This window comes from Petaurus breviceps, unplaced genomic scaffold (assembly GCF_028583685.1).
Source record: "Petaurus breviceps papuanus isolate PSGF00001 unplaced genomic scaffold, PetGlider_PUasm1.0 103, whole genome shotgun sequence".
NCBI lineage: Eukaryota > Metazoa > Chordata > Mammalia > Diprotodontia > Petauridae > Petaurus > Petaurus breviceps.
The window spans coordinates 7,154,671-7,173,571 of record NW_027185588.1 but is presented as its reverse complement, the minus strand read 5'-3'; the positions used below and the strand labels follow the sequence as shown (position 1 = coordinate 7,173,571).

The 18,901-nt window shown below is 44.1% G+C and overlaps 1 protein-coding gene across 1 annotated transcript in view; it reads left to right on the top strand.

Moving 5' to 3' along the window:
• The window catches only part of IL12RB1 (interleukin 12 receptor subunit beta 1), a 30,995-nt gene extending 12,403 nt beyond the window's left edge, over positions 1 to 18,592 (top strand). Inside the window, exons 4-16 of the mRNA XM_069064138.1 lie at positions 1,930 to 2,099; positions 3,008 to 3,147; positions 4,217 to 4,250; positions 5,321 to 5,440; positions 5,696 to 5,769; positions 6,240 to 6,456; positions 8,429 to 8,611; positions 11,456 to 11,593; positions 12,812 to 12,964; positions 13,743 to 13,877; positions 15,201 to 15,300; positions 15,386 to 15,467; positions 17,714 to 18,592. Of these exons, the coding sequence (XP_068920239.1) occupies positions 1,930 to 2,099; positions 3,008 to 3,147; positions 4,217 to 4,250; positions 5,321 to 5,440; positions 5,696 to 5,769; positions 6,240 to 6,456; positions 8,429 to 8,611; positions 11,456 to 11,593; positions 12,812 to 12,964; positions 13,743 to 13,877; positions 15,201 to 15,300; positions 15,386 to 15,467; positions 17,714 to 18,145 (1,978 nt within the window). The 3' untranslated portion in view covers positions 18,146 to 18,592. The remainder of the gene's footprint in view (positions 1 to 1,929; positions 2,100 to 3,007; positions 3,148 to 4,216; positions 4,251 to 5,320; positions 5,441 to 5,695; positions 5,770 to 6,239; positions 6,457 to 8,428; positions 8,612 to 11,455; positions 11,594 to 12,811; positions 12,965 to 13,742; positions 13,878 to 15,200; positions 15,301 to 15,385; positions 15,468 to 17,713) is intronic.
• The last annotated feature ends 309 nt before the right edge of the window (positions 18,593 to 18,901 follow it).

Sequence of the window (18,901 nt, the reverse complement as noted above, 5' to 3'; positions counted from 1 at the left end):
CCTGTCTCTGACATTCAGTGTCCTAGCTCTGATGTTCTGTATCCTAAGGCCCCTCCCACCTCTGACCTTCTGTGTCCTAAAGCACCTCCCATCTCTGATACCTTGTGTGCTAAGGGCCCTTCAAGCTCTGACATCCTGTGTGCAAGGACTCTCCCAGCTCTGACATTTTGTGTTCTTAGGCCCTTCTAGCTCTGACTTTTCTGTTCTGTGGTTTTCTGAGTTGTTGAAAACATACATTGACAAATACTGATTATTTTATATTCCAAGACACTCACTAACCCTGCGCAAGTCAATTTACCCTCTTTACTCTAGTTTCCTCATCTATAAAATGATCTGGAAAAGGAAATGGCAAAAAACACTCTAATATTTTTGCCAAGAAAACCCCTAATGGGGTCAAGAAGAGTAGGACCCAACTGAAAACAGCTGAACAATGATTTCTACTGATAAAAAGATCCACCTGAGAACACAGAACTGAGACCTTGTAACATAGAACCTAGGATTTCAGAGTGAGAAGGGACCAAAGAACATAGAACATAAAATATCAAAGGTGGAAAAGTCTTTAGGACATAGAAAAAAAAATATCAGAACTGGAAAGAGCCTCAGAACCAAGAACATAGGGTGTCAGAGCTGATCGGGAACAGTATCAGGGTTGGGAGGGACCTTAGAATGTAGATCATAGTCCTTAATATCATAAATCTAGTTAGAGGGTTCCCATCCTGGCACATGCAGATGTCCTAGGATTGTGAAAAGCTTTTTGAGAGGGTATAGGGACAGTTTTAATTTGACTTTTTGGAATTAACATCCAATCAATGCAGATACAAGATTTTTCATTTGCTCTTGGAGAATTTTATCCCATTTTTACTTTTTTTTAAAGCAATCGGGGTTAAATAACTTGCTCAAGGTTACATGGCCAGGTGTTTCTGGGTGGGTGCTAAGTGTCTGAGCCTGGATTCGATCCCCAGGTCATCCCGACACTGGGGCCAGTGCTCTTACTTGCTGTGCTACCTGGCCGCCCCCCATTCTTACTTTTCTTTATGGAAAATTAACCCCCTTATTTTATTTTTATGTACCTCATAATGGTCATCTTTAGAATTCATTTCCTTTCATATTGAATGAGGTATAAAGGAAGGGTGCCGAATCCTGAAAGTCAAAGAGTATGGGTACTGAAAAGGGCTAGGAACCTGTGGTCTAGATCTTGAAGAGACCTCAGAGGTCACCTAGCCTAACCCCCCTGTGAGGAAACTGAGTCCTAAAAATGTTTTGCTCAAGGTTGCATGGTTGCCAAGTAGCAGTTGTGATTCAAACTCAGATTTTATAATTCCAAGTGTAGCACTCCCTACACTTTATCAAGCAAGTATATCTATATCCTGTCTCAGGAATATTGGTTGTTCTGGGATTTATTTAGAAGGGATTGGCAGGGGGAATGCTGCAATGTTTAATGAATGTTTAACAACCTACTCTATAAAAAAAATTAGGACACACTTTTAAGTTTAATCCCCATTATTAACATTTCATCCATCACTTTCTTAAATCTAGACAATCAACAGAACAATAAATCAAGCCATGATTTATAGTGTTTGATAATTTTAGAGGTGTGAATGCTTGCCCTGAACATTTAACAATCAGCTCTAGGCTCTGGGAGCCCAGAGCTAACTCCAGCCCCTCTTTTTGGGGGCATCCTCAGTCAATACTTAAAGTGAGCTCTATGTTATTAGTGGGTTGATTGTACCATATCATGACCCTTATGTTAAATCCATTATATGGATTGTATACTCAGATGATCTTAAACAGCCTTCCCAGAAAGTTTGTTCTCTCTTCCCAGACCCATTGAGCTTGGGTGACCCTTTGGGAGTTCCAGAGCTCCTCAGGTCTCAAAGTATCATACTGGTATTACAGTTGTGTGATCAAAAACTTCTCTCTCCTCTTGAGCCTTAGAAATGGGAGTTATTGCTATCTGGAAGCAGGAACTGCCAACCAAGTCTGGTTTACTGACCAAGCTAAGGTGCCCATCCTACAGAATGTCACATTTTGGGTGGAGTCCCGAGTTGGAAACAGGACAGCAGTGTCCCCGAAAATCACCCTGGTGCTCTACAGGGCCTGTGAGTATCTGTGGAGTTTCCATTTTTTTTGGCAAGTTGTGATTTGTGTCTGCCTTGATGGGTCCTATCCCAGAGCCCCCTCGTCCCCAGAAATTTTCAGGTGGAGACTGGATGGCTATTTTTTTCCAGGTGCTAGAGAGAGAATGCTTTCTTCAGACATCAATTAAAAAGGACTCTGAGGTCCCTTTGAGTCTAAGAGTCATAGGACTTTACGTAGCATTTAGAGTGAAAAGGATCTCAGAACTCATCAAGACTAACCTTTTATTCTTGCAGAAAAAGAAACCAGAAGCAAGGACTTACCCAAGGTATTACGGCTAGGAAATAGTAGAGCTGGGTTTTGAACTGAGGCTCTCTGACTAAATTCAACTCCTTTCCTGCTATATGACAGATTCTATGATTATACAATTCCTTCATCATGTCCCCTTGTACCATACAACAGATTCTATTCCCCAAGTAAGAGGGTGAGATTGAGGAACATTCAGGGACCTGAGATCAAGACAGAGCTGTAGCTCAAGCCAAGGGCATGGTCAGGAGGCAGAAACCATAGAAACATGGAGGACTGACTCTGGAAAGTCAGGGGGATTTTGAAGTGAGCTGATAGCTGCCTCCAATAGCAAGCATCCGTGTGATGTCTCATGAAGCATCAGCCAATGATGTGGTTTCTGGGGTCTAGTCACCAAAGAGCTTGGGTTGGGGGGAAAGGGAGTAATAATGAGTGGACTAAGCTGGGTGGATGCCACTTGTGAAATGTGGCTGGAATAGCAAGTGAGGGGCAGAAGTAAGGGCAGACTGTGCTGTTGTGCTTTGGGGAAATGTTCCATCTCCCTGTGTCCCTTCTCCTCATTCCTTTTGATCACCATGTATTTAGGGCCATTGAGTCAGGCTACTTCATGTGATTGTGATTTCAGTCAAGTTTGACCCTCCCAGTGGAGAGATGACTATCTCCAAGCTCCATGGCCAGCTCAGGATAAAATGGAAGACCCCTGAAAAGCAAGAAGATGCGATAGCTGAATATCGTTACCGAACGTGGAATGGAACATGGGAACTGGTGAGCCAGGCCCCAGGGGAGTCATCCTGTACTCCCTGGTAGAGTGGAGAGGAAAGAGGCATGGGAGTCAGGAGACTACTCAGCCACAGTCCAACTGGGTGACTCTTGGACAAATACCTGCCCTTCTCTAGGCCTCAGTTTCCCTATTGGCAAAATGAAGGTGTTGCACTAAGTGGCTTCTGAGGTCCTTCCTAGCACAGACATCTCAGTTCTGACATTCTGTGTCCTAAGGGCCCTCCCAGCCCTGATATACCATGTTCTGAGGGCCCTCCCAGCTCTGACATCCTGGGTTCTAAGGGCTTTCTCATCTCAATTTTATATGAGAAGAAATTAAAGCCAAGAGAGGGGCAGCAAGTAACTTGCCCAAAGTCAACTCAGGTCCCTTGGCTCCAAATTCAAGATGCCATTCCCATTGGTTAGAGTTACATAATCAGTATATTGTAATAAGTCAACATGTTGTAATGGATAAAATAATGGGTTTAGACCAGAAGACCTGGGTCCAAATTCAGTCTATGACATTTGTTGGCTTTGTGTGAGTGTGTTGTTGTTGGCCAGTCATTTCAGTTGTGACTAACTGTGACCACATCGAGGGGTTTCTTGGCAAAGATACAGGAGTGGTTTGCCATTTCCTTCTCCAGCTCATTTTACAGATGAGGAAACTGAGGCAAACAGGGTGAAGTGACTTGCTCAGGGTTACACAGCTAATAAGTGAAGTCAGATTTGAACTCATGTAGATGAGTGTTCCCAACTGCAGGCCCAGAGTTCCCTCCACTGTGCCACTCACTTGCCCTGAATATGTTATTTAAACTTCATTTATGCCAGGTGACTCTAGGAATTCTTTTGTAAGCCATTGATGGGTTATGATCTGTGTGAAGGGGACTTTCACACTGGGAGTTGCTCACGATGACAAAAATCACCTCTTGATAGCTAGGTCAGTTCTAAGGGAATGCCACTTGTCAGGTCAAAGACTGCTTCTACAGTCATTTTGAACACCCCTTTCCTTGCTGTCTTTGCGTCTATATGATTTTCCTGCACCAAAATGCTAATGATCAACATTATCTCATTCCAGGGAGATTGTGGAGCCCAAATGAACTCTGATTTTGGTGAGAACATGGGAGCTGCAGCTTCCACAGCCCTAGTGGGGAAATATAGCCCTCCTTCATAGCAGCTGCTCAATCAATACACATTTGTCCAAAAGGAGGCAATACAGGAGAACAGTATATTGATTGGGTAAAAAGGCCATTCTCTGCCTTATTTCTTATTAAGCCTTAATCACTGAACAGGCATTGCCTTAGCCAAACTAAAACCTGTTAAAGACCTTAGCTTGAAAAGGTTATAAGTTTTCCCACTGCATCCTGAACCATCTCCAGTGGTCCTGATCAATATCTTGCCACTGGACCAAGATGACTCTGGAGGAAAAAGTGAGGCTGGTGACCTTACACAGCCCTCCCTCACTTAAATACAATTCACTTGCATATTATGGTATCATCTTCCTGATGTCATGGTCCTCTTCAAGAACAAAGGGGCAAGCCACAGCAACATGTTGAAAATAGCCCTTCACTGGGAGGTAGGAGTTCTGGGTTCTAGTTCTAATTCTCCCACTAATTTACTTGTGTGACTCAGGGCAAGGCATTTAACCCCTCTTGGTCTCAATTTCACCATTTGTAGAGAGGGAAGCTGTTCTAGGTTTATGAAGTCCCTGACATCTGCAATATTTTCTATTTTAAGGTCCTGTCAAAGTCCTGTCAAGATCTAAGGGCCCTCCCAGCCCTGACATCCTGTATTCTAAAGGGCCCTTCTAGCCCTGACGTCCTGTGTTCTGAGGGACCTCCCAGTTCTGACATTCTATTTTGCAGAATCAAATCTTAAATTTAGAACAGGAAGGGACCTCAGATGCCATCTGTCCTGCTCACTGTACAAATGAGAATTCTGAGACCCAGAGAGATAAAGTGAGTTCCCAGGTCCCAGGTCCTTAAGTCTTCTGCCTCCAAGCCCAATGCTATGTTCAAAAGACCAGTCAAACTTAGTAGGAGTGATTGGCCTGAGGGAGAAATGAAGAGGTGGGACTTCAGGGTCAGCCTGGGGAGGTGACTGGAGAGGGACTGCCTAGGTACCTATGGAACCTTCTCACTAGTGAGCCAGCTAAACCCTGTGGCACTTGGACATTCTTTAGAAACCTGCAGCCTCCAGTTGGAAGGCCCTGTTGCTTATGAAATTCAGCTGCGCCGTCACAAAAGAGCCTCCCCAACTGGTCAGTGGAGTGACTGGAGCAAGTCCATTTGCATTCCTGCTGGTAAGAAGTTGGCACTGTCCATCCTCACCCCGATATTCACAGTTTTAGAGTCTCTCGCAACTGGCATCCTATGTCCTAACCTCCATTCCAAGTTCCCACATTCCATGTTCTAAGGGTCCTTCCAGGCCTTGATATTCTATATTCCAAGCTCCCTTCCAATGCTAACGTTCTCCAAGGGATTTTCTATTGTTAACAGTCTATGACTTAAACACCGATAAATGATTTGATGTGTAAAATGTATTCCTTTCTTTACAGAAATTCCAGAGGTGAATTATACAGTGGGAAAACTCGATAATAACGGAAAGAGGGACCTCATCCTTGACTGGGAGGTACTTTTTGTCAATGTTGATGGAGGCTTCACAGACATTCAATGGGAAAAGCACTATTCTGGGAGTCAATAGTCCTGGGTTCTGGTCCTCTGAATTCACTGATCACTTACAGGCTTCTCCTCTTCCAATGTAGTTCAGTCTCAAATTAAAGGGAGATGATAGTCTCTGCTTGGTCCCCTTCCCAGGATTCTGTGAGGATGAGGAGAATATGGAGAGAAAAGTTGTTTGAGATCTTCCACTTGCCCTGTAAGATTGGGAGGGGTCCCATTTAACTGTAACAGCAATATTCTAGACTGTGTTTGGACTTTCATAAAAGGGAGAGGATGAGTTTCTTCTGCATTTCTTAGCTGTGCTTTGCTTTTTCTAATGGTTTGTATAAAGTATTTAAACGAAGTCAGTCTGAAGATAGACCATGTGGCAGATGCCTCAGTGTCCCCACCCCTGAACTTGTCGCCTTCTCTCCTGAGCAGCAAGGGAAGCTGCCCCCCAGCTGCATGGAAGAAATGAATTTCGGCCTTGTTCTTCGGGCACTTTCCTGCCCTTGCAAACCAAAGTTTGAGAAGAAAGTGAAGCTGGAGAAAGTGATCCAAGTTTCGGGGGCAGAATATGATGTCATCATCCGAACCCAGGGAACCATTGGACCACAGCTAAACAGAACATTCCGTATCCCTGCAGATTTCAGCTCAGGTGTGTGGGGGTGGGGGGTGCCTGTGGGAGACTAGACTGGAGATAGAACGTACGAGCAGAACTCCTGATAACTGTTCAAAAGAAGTAAGAGTTGGGAGGCCGGCAGGACAATTTCATGGCTGAGAAATGCCTTAGAAGTTAGGGGGGAAGATGGGAAGGGGGAGGGAATAAGCATTTGTTAAGCCTGCTCTGAGCCAGGCACTCTGCTAAGTGTTTATAAATACTATCTCATTTGACCCTCACAACAACCTAGGAGTAGATTCCTTTACTATTCCCATTTTAGAGTTGAGGAAACTGAGGCGAGTAGAGGATGATTGACTTGTCCAGGGTCACATAGCTAGGAAGGGTCTGAGGCTGGATTTGAATCCAGATCTTCCTGATTTCAGGCCCAGTGCTTTATCCACTGTACCATCTAGTTGGGAGTTGAACATGGTGTCTGAGTTGAGAAGAGTGTTAGAGCCTTGGAAGATAGAATGTTAGAGTTAGAACACAGAAAGTCGGAGCTTCAAGGAACATTAAAAATTGGAATGCCAGAAATGGACCTAGCACATAGACCACAACATGTCAGAGCTGAAAAGGACCATAGAATACAGAACTTAGAATGTTGGAGTTGGAAGGAGCTTTACCATATAGAATATAGAATGTCAATATTGGAAGTAATCTTTAAACATAAGGTGTCAGAACTGGGAGGGTTCTTAGAACAGGGAATGTCAGTATTGGAAGAGCTCCTTAGAACATGGGATATCAGAGCTGGGAGGGCCTTAGAACCCATAATGTCAGGGCTGAAAGGACTCTTAGAATACAGAATGACAGAGCTAGAAGGGCCTTTAGAACTCAGGATGTCAGAGTTAGAAGAACACAGAATGACAGAACTGGGAGGGCCTTAGAACCCTGAATGTCAGGACTGAGAGGGCTCTTAGAACACAGAATATCAGAGTTAGAAGGGCCTTTAGAAGTCAGGATGTCAGAGCTGGGAGGGTCCTTAGAACACAGAAAGACAGAGCTGAAATATAAGACAAACATTATATATTAGAATTAGAAGTTTTAAACACAGAACATAGAGAATAAAATCTTAGAACACAGAACATCAAATATAGAAGGAACCTTAGAACACAGATCAGTCAACAAACATTTATTAAGGGTTTACCATGTGCCAGGCATTGTACTAAGCTCTGGGAATGCAAAGGAAGGCAAAAACACAAAAATAACTCTTGCTCTCAAGGAGCTCACATACTATAGAGGGAGACAATGTGTAAATAAATAGAGAGAGAGAGAGAGTAGAAGGAAGATAATTTTGGAGGGGAAGGCCCACATGTGGGAAGGACTGAGAATGTCTCCTACAGAAGGTGACCTTGAGTTGAACCAGAGATGTGCAGAGTTGGAGGTGAGGTGAGAAGGCCCTCTAGGCATGGGGCACAGCCAGTGCAAAGACACAGAGGTGGGAGATGAGGTTATATGTTTAGAATGCCTTAAAGGTCCATTCCTACAATATTTATGGGAGTTGAGATCTGCCTTTGGGCACTAACCCTCTGACAAGGTCATTTGACTGAAGGTCTGTGTAAATAGATAATATGAGTCCATGTGAGAAAATATCACTGTTCCCTTCCATCTTCTCTTCCATGTCTCTCGTGATGATCAACTGGCCTCTGAGCTGCAGTTGTCCTTTAGCGGAAGGAGCTCTGGGTGCAAATGGCAGTACTGCTGCTTCAGAGCTATGGGACCTTAGTTAAGTTACCTAATTTCTTTGAGACTCAGTTTTCCCATCTATCAAATGGGGATAATATCCAATAATCCCTGATTGCTCTACCTATTCCAACTGCCCCCTCCCAAGGCTACTGTGGGGAAATGAAGAGAATGGATGGGGAAATGATGTAAAGTGTAAAGCACCTGGCAGACATATAAAATACCTTGTAAATGACAATGGGTTCTGTAATGGTTGAAGGACTGTGGTTATCTATTAATGTTTCCTTAGGTTTTGTGCAGGATGCAGAGTTTCTAAACGTCAGCACCTCAGAAGACAACATGACAATGCAATGGTTCTCCTTAGAAAGAAAGGTCAAGAGTTACTGCATTGAATGGTACCCCCATCTTGCCAACTGGGCAGATGCCACATGCTCGCTGAAGAGTGTCTGGAAAGGAAAAAATAATAGAAAAGGTATAGTCAAAAGGACAGTGCTGACTGTGTCCTGTCTTTATAGATATTCAGAGAATGTCGGTGCTGGGAGGGCCCTTAGAGCCCAGAATGTCAGAGCTGAAAGGGTCCTTAGAACACAGGATGTGAGAGCTGGGAGGGCCCTTAGAACACAGGATGTCACAGCTGAGAGGGCCCTTAGAATGTCAGAGTTCAGAGGGATGTTAGAATAAAGAATGTCAGAGCTGGGATTCAGTCAATCAGTCAACTAACATTTATTAGTCCCTGATCTCAAGGAGCTCCCAGTCTAACTGGAGACATAACAAGAAAGCAGTTATGAAATAAACAAGATAGAGATAGGGGAGTGGTCTTGAGGGAAAGCACTAAGATTCAGGAGAGCTGGGAAAGGCTTCTTACAGAAGGTGGGTCTTTAGCTGAGAACTGAAGGAAGCCAGGGAAGCTGGGAATGGGAACTGAAGAAGGAGACTTTTGAAGGCATGGGGGACAGCCAGTGCAAATGCCTGAAGTCAGGAGATGGCAAGCAGAAGAGTGTTCAAGCAAAAGCAAGGAAGAGAGGGGCGGCTAGGTGGCGCAGTGAATAAGAGCGCCAGCCTCGGAGTTGGAGGACCTGAGTTCGTTCCGGCCTCAGACACTTAACACCCACACAAAAAAAACTAGCTATGTGACTTTGGGCAAGTTACTTAACCCCAATTGCACTCCAAAAGGCAAAAAAAAAAAAGCAAGGAAGAGAGTTGGATTGCTGAGCAAGATATAAGAAAGTTGGAATGGAAGAAAGGGGCCAGGCTGGGAAGGGTTTTATTTATAATGGACCCTGGAGGTAAAAGCAAGCCCTTGGGGCTTATTGAAGCAGCTGGGGGGGAAGAGGATAGAGTTCTGGACCTGAGTTCAGGATGACCTGAGTTCAAATCTAGCCTAAAGCACTTACCACCTCTGTGACCCTGGGCAGGTCATTTAACCTCTGTCTGTCTCAGTTTCCCTAACCTGTAAAATGGGATCCTCGTAGTACCTACCTCCCAGGGTGGTTGTGCAGATTAAATGAGATACTATTTGTGAAAATCATTTAGCGCAGTTTCTGTCATATAGTAAATACTTAGTGAATGCTCATTCCCTTCCCCTATTGAAAGGTCGGATGCCATGGTCAGATGTGCATTCTAGGAAGATTAATTTGATAGCTGAATGGAGGATGGATTGGAGCAGGGAGAGCCTGAAGCAGAGACCGACCAGGCCATCGCTGGTTCTGGAGGAGGAGGGTCCAATCACTTGGTTGGGGTGATGGTAGAGTGGCAGGGGTGAAGGGGGACATGAGAGAGAGATATTATGAAAAGACCCTCAGAACACAGAATGTCAGGTCTAGGAGAGTTCAGCCTGACAATCAGACTAAGAGAGCTGGGAAAGAAGGGCCTTAAATACATTCAAGTCCACCCCCACCCTTCCTTTTATAGAAGAGAATGCTGACGCCCAGAGAAAGCATTATTGAAAGAAATTTCATGCAAGATGCAAACCTGCTCAATTTCTCTTCTCAAACAGTGATAAATGTAGCTCCTGAGGGTATCAAGGCCAATCACCTGTGATCACACCATTCATAACACCTAGGTAATCACTCTGCACCTAGCTTCCCCTGGCTCTCCAAAGTGTTCTGTAAACATTGATTCTCACTCCAGGGAGAGGCCCAGTCTACACCTGGAGTGATGCTACTTGAGACCTTTAAAGAGTGGGTGTGAGACTCTAATTGGCACTGGGAACAATAATCCTTTCTCCTACGTGAATAGCCCCAGGCAGTTTTACCAAGCCTTTTTCCCTGTCTCTTCTGCTCACCAGAGGGGGTGGGGGGAAGCTGGGGAGGAGATGTTGGTCTCATTTTACAGCTAGGATTACTGAGGTCTCACAGAAAAACCCATGGCAGAGCTAGGGTCTCTCCCCACTGGGACTAAGCTACCTCTCTTAAAATGAAGGATACACCAGATTTCTGGACTGGATAATGCCTGGTGCTGGGCCAGAGTTCAGACTGATGACAGGTTTATTTCTTTTTCTGGCAGAAATTTGCCAAATAGTCACGAAATTAACCAGAGTATTGGAGTCTTATTTGACTTTCTAGTAACTCTAAGACAGTGTAATCCTACTGTCATCAGAAGGAGGTCAGTCTGCAAAAGTTTTGCTCTTGGACTGCCCGCTACTCTGAATCCTCCAGCACCTAGGACAGCTCCTGTTACCTTGAAGGTGCTCAATAAATGCCCCTTAATTGATTGACCTTTCTGAATCCTACCTGCCTTTCGGTTTCCTTCCTACTTAAGCCCTACCTCTTCTTGTGAGCCTTTCCCAACCTCATTAAACAATCAATTAAATAATATTAACTAAGTACTATGGGGTAGAATCTGAGGGGGATTTCATTGAGGTAGATTCATTGGGGACTTAAGGGAGAAAATCCTAAAACAGTCTTTTCCCTTATGGAGCTTAAATTCTGTTGGAGGAAGCAACACTCCCACAAATAGACAACCTATGCAAAGTACGTGCAAGGTAATTTCTGCATAGGGGAGGCATGACTAGCAGCCGAGAGGATACAGGAAGGGTTTGGTTGGGAGATGGCAGCTGAGTTGGGTGAATGTCTCTTCTCTGAATCCCTTGAACAGTAATGCCTAGCCCTCTTCTACAGCCAGTATTTCATCTTGCCCCATGTTTTAGCTATCTGTATCCATTGTTTCCCTGAGAGACTCCTTGAAGGCAAAGACTGTACCTTGTTTTTCTTTGTCAGCCCAATGCTGAGGTCAGTCCAGGTCCCTGCTCACAGCTGGTGTTTTCTGAATGACTGACAAATCTATCCTGGCTCTAATGTTGTTCTTTCCCCAACAGTGACGTATAGCTGGGATAAAGCTTTTGGAATCATGGACCCTGGGAAGTGTTACCGGATCAATATTTATGCTTCGGACAAACCCCGAAACCCTCATTCCTGGGTCACTGTTTTTTCTGTGCACCATTTCAGTGGGGATGGTAAGTCTATACCTGTCTTCCAAAGGAGAAATCAGGCCTTGGGATCTAGGTGGCAGAGAGGATTTGGGGATATCTGGTACCAGGTACCAAGACAGGAGAACTTCAGCTCATACAGTCAAACACAGAAGGGTCTTGAGAGATCCACTAGCCAAAGTACCCTTAACTTTGTACCATCAGTCCCTCTGGCAGTCTTGAGAAGGCTGTGGATCCCTTCTCATTATCATTTAAAAATATAATTGAAAAAAAATGCTAACTTTTGCTTAGAGGTTAGTAAAGATAATGTAATTTTTTCCTCGATCAATTTCATGGACCCCTGGAATGTATCCATGGGTCCTTGGGAGTTTGTGGATTCAGAAAGAAATAATTCAAATATTGAGGAGTCACAGTCAGAATCACACAGGATTTAGCAACTTCTAAGTTAAAGGACCAGAAGGCTTGAAATATAATATTCCTGAACACAAAGGAGTTTGGATTATAACCAAAAAGCAACTACCTGGCAAAACTGAGCATAATCTTTCAGGGGAGTCTGTGGATTGTAGATTAAAAAGCCCTGACCTAGTCCCACCTCCTAAATCTAGGGGAAGCTGAGGCTAAGAAAGGGGAAAGGACTTGCCTATGTATCCACGGATTTGTCAATCAAGTCTGTGCTCTCCCTTCCCTCATCTTTTCAAAGGCAACATCCCCAGGAAACCTTCCCTATTGCTCCTCCTGAGAAGGTGGCTTCCTTACTCTACACCCCCACAATCCTCTATCTGTCCCTCTTCCATGTCCTTCATCCCATCCTACCTCTTGTTAGAGTTCAGCATGTCCCTGTGTGACTTATTCTACACTATCAGATTGGAAGTTTGCTGAGGGCCAGGACAGACCCTTATCCATCCCTGTCACCCTCAGAGCAGACTGTACCCAATAGCAACCTCTTGAATGTATGCTGAGTGAGTGAGTGAATGAATGAAATGCAAACCTGTCCTCTCTCAGACTTTCTGGGTCTTAATCTCTCATCTGTAAAATGAAGGAGATTGGATTAGATGATCTCTGAAGTCACTCCCAACTCCAACTCTATGATTATTCCATTTAGTTGGCCTTCCTGTGGTCATTCCCATTCCCCCATCCCAGGACCTCCTTGGGGTCTTTTCCTATTTCATTAATAAGACGAATAGTTTCCTTCTCCTGAAGACTGGGTTTCAGAAGCTGCTCCCTCACCTCTGCTAATATTCTCAGTTTTGAAAGCTGGGCCCAGTCACTTCACAGTGAAAAGAACAATAGCCCATGAAGTAACCCTGGAATGGAATCCTTCCCCACTCAGCAAGTGCCCAGGAGTATTGAAGAAATATGTCATCTACTGCTGGAATGAAATGCACAACAAGACCACCTGTAGGTTGGAAATTATGTCTAATATCTGCCTGTCAGTACATTCTATGGTCTGTGTCTCAAGGGTCTGTCCTGTCAAGTACTTTCTATCTCCTACATCCTCTCTTCTGAGGTCCCTTTCAGATCTCACAGACTCTATGCTCTTGTCTCTCTAAAACTCTGACAATCCATATTCTAAGGCCCTTTCCATCTCTGACATTCTCTGTTCTAAGGCCCCTCCCAGCTCTGACATCCCATGTTCTAAGGGCCCTCCCAGCCCTGACATCTTGTATTCTAAGCTCCTTCCCAGCTCTGACATTCTGTGTTCTAAAGGCCCTTCCAACTCTGACCTTCTCTGATTCTATAGATAGCACTTTACACACATACAATACTTTGCAGTTTATAAAATGCCTTCCCTTCTGTTGCCTCATGCTGCCTTTGTATCTGTTCTGATCTGTCCTCTGGCTTGGTCCCTTACCTGCAGCTTCACCTTGCCTTTGTCTGCTTCCATACTTTGTAGCTCCTCGATCCTGGACCCCCTCCTGACTTCCGCCTGTACCACTGGGGTGTCCTGCCCCTGTGTCTGGCCCCTGCCTTTCTATCCCAAAGCTCGCTTGGTTCTCGTCCTGCTCTTGGCTTCTTGCCGGGTCTCTAAGCTCTCTCTATGCCCTCCTGCCATCTTGATGGGCCTCCCCGCAGAAGATGAGCCCCTGGACACTGTGACACGTGGCTGGAAGACTGGGAGGAAGGAACTCAAAATAATTTCCCAGGGAACTCATTTTTGCTTTGTGTCTTTGACCAGTTCATTATGTGAATGCTTCTGCCTTGGAGTACACAATGGGCAACCTGAGCCAGGACACTTTCTACACCATTCAGATCCGAGGAGATACAGCAACAGCTTCTGGGGCGTGGAGCGAGCCCCTGAGGTTTAAACTAGGTTAGCCTATTCTTCTCATAATTCCACACTGTAGGCATCCCTCTGTTAGGAAATACAAAGACCCTAGGAAGTCTCAGCATCTTTTCAACTGCATCTGTGCTTGTCCTCTCTAGATCACACACTTATACAAATATGTGCACACATACTCTCTCACTCCCCACATTGGAGGACCCACCTACCATTTCCCTAAACCAACTCCTGTTTACAGAGTCTTTTAAGGTGAATAAATCACTTTCCTCTCAGCTGCTTTTTGAGATTGGGGAGGGGTGTCTTCATTTTGTAGCAAGGGAAACTGAGGCTTACGGTAGGAACCTGTCCCAAGATCACATAGCTCCAAGTGGCAGAGCTGGAACCAGAACGCAGGGCATCTGCTTTCAAGTTTTGTGAACTTTTCAAAATGGTAGCCTACTATTCTTTCACCTACTCCCAAGGCAGAGTCTTCGATTCAAAGAATTGAATTGAACTGAATTGAATTGGAGCATGCCTCCAAAGGGTTTTAAAAGGAGAAAAGGATTTTCAACAGGCTGGGGACTAGGAATGGTAGAGAATTCATTCCAAGTATGGAGGATGGTCTACTCAATCAATATATGCCATCAGAGATAAGGAGAACCTTAGAAAATAATAATAATAGCTAGTATTTATACAGTACTTTAAGATTTAGAAAACACTTTACAATGTTATTTAATTCTTATAACAACCTTGTGAGATATATCAGTTATTAGTCCCATTTTACAGAGGAAGAAAGTGAGTTGCCAATGTCATATTTAGTAAGTGTCTGAGGCAGAATTTGAACTCTCATCTTCTTTATTCTAAGTCCAGAGCTTTCTCTGTATAAAGGATGTCAGAGTTGGGAGGAACCTTAGAACACAGAATGCTGGAGATGGGAAGGAACTTAGAATGTAGAATATCAGATCAGGGAAAGACCTTCAAACATGGAATGTTGGCAGGGTAAAGGACCTTAGAGAGTTTAGTTATCCAAACAGAGCAATGGCCCTGGAGTCAAGAGGACTTGAGTTCAAATCTGACCTCAGACACTTAACACTTACTAGCCGTGTGACCTTGGGCAAGTCACTTAACCCTAACTGCCCTGCCTTCCCCTCCAAAAAAAAAGAGTTTAGTTATCCAAATGCCTCAATTTAGAGATGAAGAAATAAAACCCCTAAGCCATACCCTGAGACAGTGTCAAAATCAGGAATAGAATCCCAGTCCCTAGACTACCTTGGTCTAGAGTTCAAGTCAGGTGGGTCTCATATACCCTAGCTTCTCATTTAATTGGGATTCCCTTGAGATCATTTTCCAAACCAGAAATTTGTTTCTTCCTAGATGAGAAAGAGGCTCACTCATTTCCCTTCCTCCTGCTGGGCGTGATGATGTTCGCAGCCATAGTCATCATGGCCATTACTGTATATTGTGTTCTGAAGAGGTAACTCAGGGTCCCCTTTGTGCCATTGTCCATTGCATTTCCTTGAGAATGTGAGTATTGATGAAATCCTATCATGATCCCACAGGGTCAAAAGCTTCCTGTGTCCACCTCTACCTAATCCCTCTACCAGCAGTGCAACTAAGTTCCTTGCAGAGGATATGAAGCTGGTAAGTTCCTATTATGGTCGTTTTCAAGTCTTGCCTGACTCTTCATGATCCTATTTGGGGTTTTCTTGGCAGAGATACTGGAGTGGTTTGCCATTATTTTCTCCAGCTCATTTCATACAAATGAGGAAACTGAGGCAAACAGGGTGAAGTGATTTGTCCAGGGTCACACAGCTAGTAAGTGTCTGAGGCTGGGTTTGAACTCAGGAAGATAAGTCTTCCTGACTCCAGGGCTTAAACTCTATCCACTGAGCCATTTAGGTGCCCCATAACAACACCACCAATGCCAGTACTCTACCATTATTGTTTGCTGATGTCTTATTATGGCACAGGTGACCCTGAACTTTTTAAGAGTTTGCCAGGGAGGGCAAACTTCTGATTTTTGACCAGGTACCCAGGTTTCCAGACTTGAAGCTGTCCTCAACTCTTCCCTCTTCCTCACCTCCCATATCCAGTCAATGATCCAGTCTGTTCAAGCCTTCATCTATCTCTCCGAGGTGCCCTCTTCTCTCTGGCACCGTGACCACCCGGGTCCAGGCTCTCTCCATCTGTGATCAGGACTTTGGTAATAGTCTGCTGGGTTTTGTCTCTTTCTACCCCAGGCCATCTTCCACTTAATTGTGAAAGTGATTTTCCTAAATGTCTAACCATGTCATTCCTCTGATAAAAAAAAATCAGGAGTCTAGACCCTTTAATATGTGATTTAAATTCCTCAGGCTGGTATTAAAAGACTTTTACCATCTGACTCCCAAGGGATAACTAGGTGGCACAGTGGATAGAGCACTATCTCTGGAGTCAGGAGGACCAGAGTTCAAATCCAGCCTCAGACACTTATTAGCTGTGTGACCCTGGGCAAGTCGTTTAACTCCAATTGCCTTCCATATGAAAAAAATACTAAGAAAAAGATACAATCTGACTTCCATCTTATTTCTCATTATCCTCCTTGCCTCAGAAGCAGCACAGTGCTGGGGCTGGAGATCCAGCCTTAAAGCCTGAAAGACCAAGGAAACTGCAAGTCCTGTCTCAGCCACATATTGGCTATGTGACAGTTAGCCAATCTCTCAACATTCTAGGTCATCTAAGACCATGGAGTAAAGAGAAAGGGTCGACTTGTATTAGAAAAGGGGGTTTCCCAAGACAATAAAATCACAAGTCCTGATTCTGCCCTTATATCTGCATCTAGGTACACAGGCACTGAGAAATACAGGGTTATAGTTTGAAGCTATTTAAAGCTGTAAAACGCACTAAGAATTTTGAGACAGTCTGTATATGTGAAGTGCAGAGACATGTGCACACACAGGTGACATTAGGACCTGAAGGACTTGAAAAGCCAAACAAAGGAAATTGTGTGTGTGTACATATATTTATACATGTGTTTATATATACATATATATACAAAGAGATAGACAGATAGATAGATAGATGATAGATTATATAGCTATGTGACTGTAGGCAATATAGATTATATTTTTTCATATATATATACATGTATAGAACATATTTTATCCTAGAGTCAACATGGAGTCACTGGACTTTACTGAGTTGGTGGTAACATGGTCAGGGCTACACGTGATTAAACTCTAATAGCAGCCCTGAGACAGGGAGTGTAAGAATTATTGCCTCCATTTTGCAAATGGGGGAGATGAGGCCAAGAGAGATGGAAAATTTCTTGTCTAAGGCCAGACGTTCTAGTTCTATCCATCTATGTGACAGTTCTCTGAATTCCTTTGCTCTGGTTGATTCTGGACAATGGCACTCAATGAGGTGCCCAGGTTATCTGGAGAACTCTAGAATAGTGCTTCTTAAACTGTGGGTCATGACCTTTTGACTGCACAACCACCAAAAATTATTTCAGAATCGAATGCATGATGAATCCAAGGTGTTTCTGGCAGCACTTGCCCTTGTTGCATTGGGCAACTTCACTGCAGCCTTGATTCTGAACACATAGTATGCTCCCTTTGCACTGTGCATGCCCTCAGGCCAAGCAATGCCAACTAACACTGCCAAAACACGAAAAGGGGTCAAGAGTGGAAAAAAGTTTAAGAAGCCCTACTCTAGAGCTAGCCAAGCCCAACACCAACTCCTACCTCATCCAAGGAACTTCTCTGAAAGAGAATGTCTCTGGAGACAGAACAAGAAAAGAGGAGAGATTGGAGCTGGCCTTTCATGACTGGCTTTCACCTGCTTACTTGCCTTTTGGGTGAGGAAACCCAAACTTGGGTTTATAACTTACCCTGTTCTTTCCATAGGTAAGGCCATGGGTAGGATCCTCAGACACAGTGAAAGATGTTGGCCTAAGGGACCTACTGATTGTTGAGATCAACTCCCCCAAAGTGGAGCCTGAAGTGGACTCTGAGGTCAAACTACTGCACCTTGAGGAGCCCAGGGGGATTCCAGACATCAAAGAGAGACAAACAGGTGGAGAAAATGACCCACCCCTGGACTTGGAACTTCCTTCTGGCTACAACAGGCAGAATCATGTGGAAATAGTTGGGGAGGATGGCCCACAAGATACCAGGAATCTGTGTGGTCAGGATGGTTGTGACAGAGAGAAAATGGTGCCACTTTTCATCTCTCCAGAGGCAGAGGCCCCTGTAAGGACGTTAACACTTTCTCTTCTTTCAGTTCTAAGAACATCGGAGTCTTCGGGAAACTTTAATCTTAACATACAGGAGGAATAACCTTGCATAGATTGAACTAGAGATGATGAATCTGAGAAAATGGCAGTCTTCTTAGGACGTCAGTCCTAGAAAGGACCTTAGAACACAGAATGCCAGGATCGGGAGGGAGCCTAGAACAGAGAATGTCAGATTTGGAGGGACCTTAGATGATAGTGTCAGAAATGGGACGGTCTTTAGAACCCAGAATGTCGAGGCTAGGAGAGCCCTTAGGACACAGAATATTTGAGTTAGAAAGGTTCTTAGAAGAGAAAATGAGATCTTTGTGGGGTCAGTTAGTGTATCTGAAATTCCATGATTTTTTCCATAATAGCTATGTTCCATTATATATAATTGTATAATAGTTCTGAAATTCCATAATTGTTCAGATTTTTCTTGGGGTAAAATATGGAAATGAATGATGATAGTATAAACCAAAATAAAAGATGAGACAAGATCTAACAACATAGACTTACATCTAATTTATTTTGCCAATAAGAACATGACTGTTGTTCAGTCACATCTGTGTCCAACTCTTCATGACCCTATTTGCGATTTCCTTGGCAGAGATACAGAAGTGGTTTGTCATCTCCTTCTCCAGCTCATTTTACAGATGAGGAAACTGAGGCAAAAAGGGTGAAGTGACTTGCCCAGAGTCACACAGCTAGTAAGTGCCTAAGACAGGATTTGAACTCAGGTCTTCTTGATGCAGGCTAGGCGCTCTATCCACTGTGTCATCTAGCTCCTCTGAAAGGGATTGAGTGTCCCTTTTGTATTTCA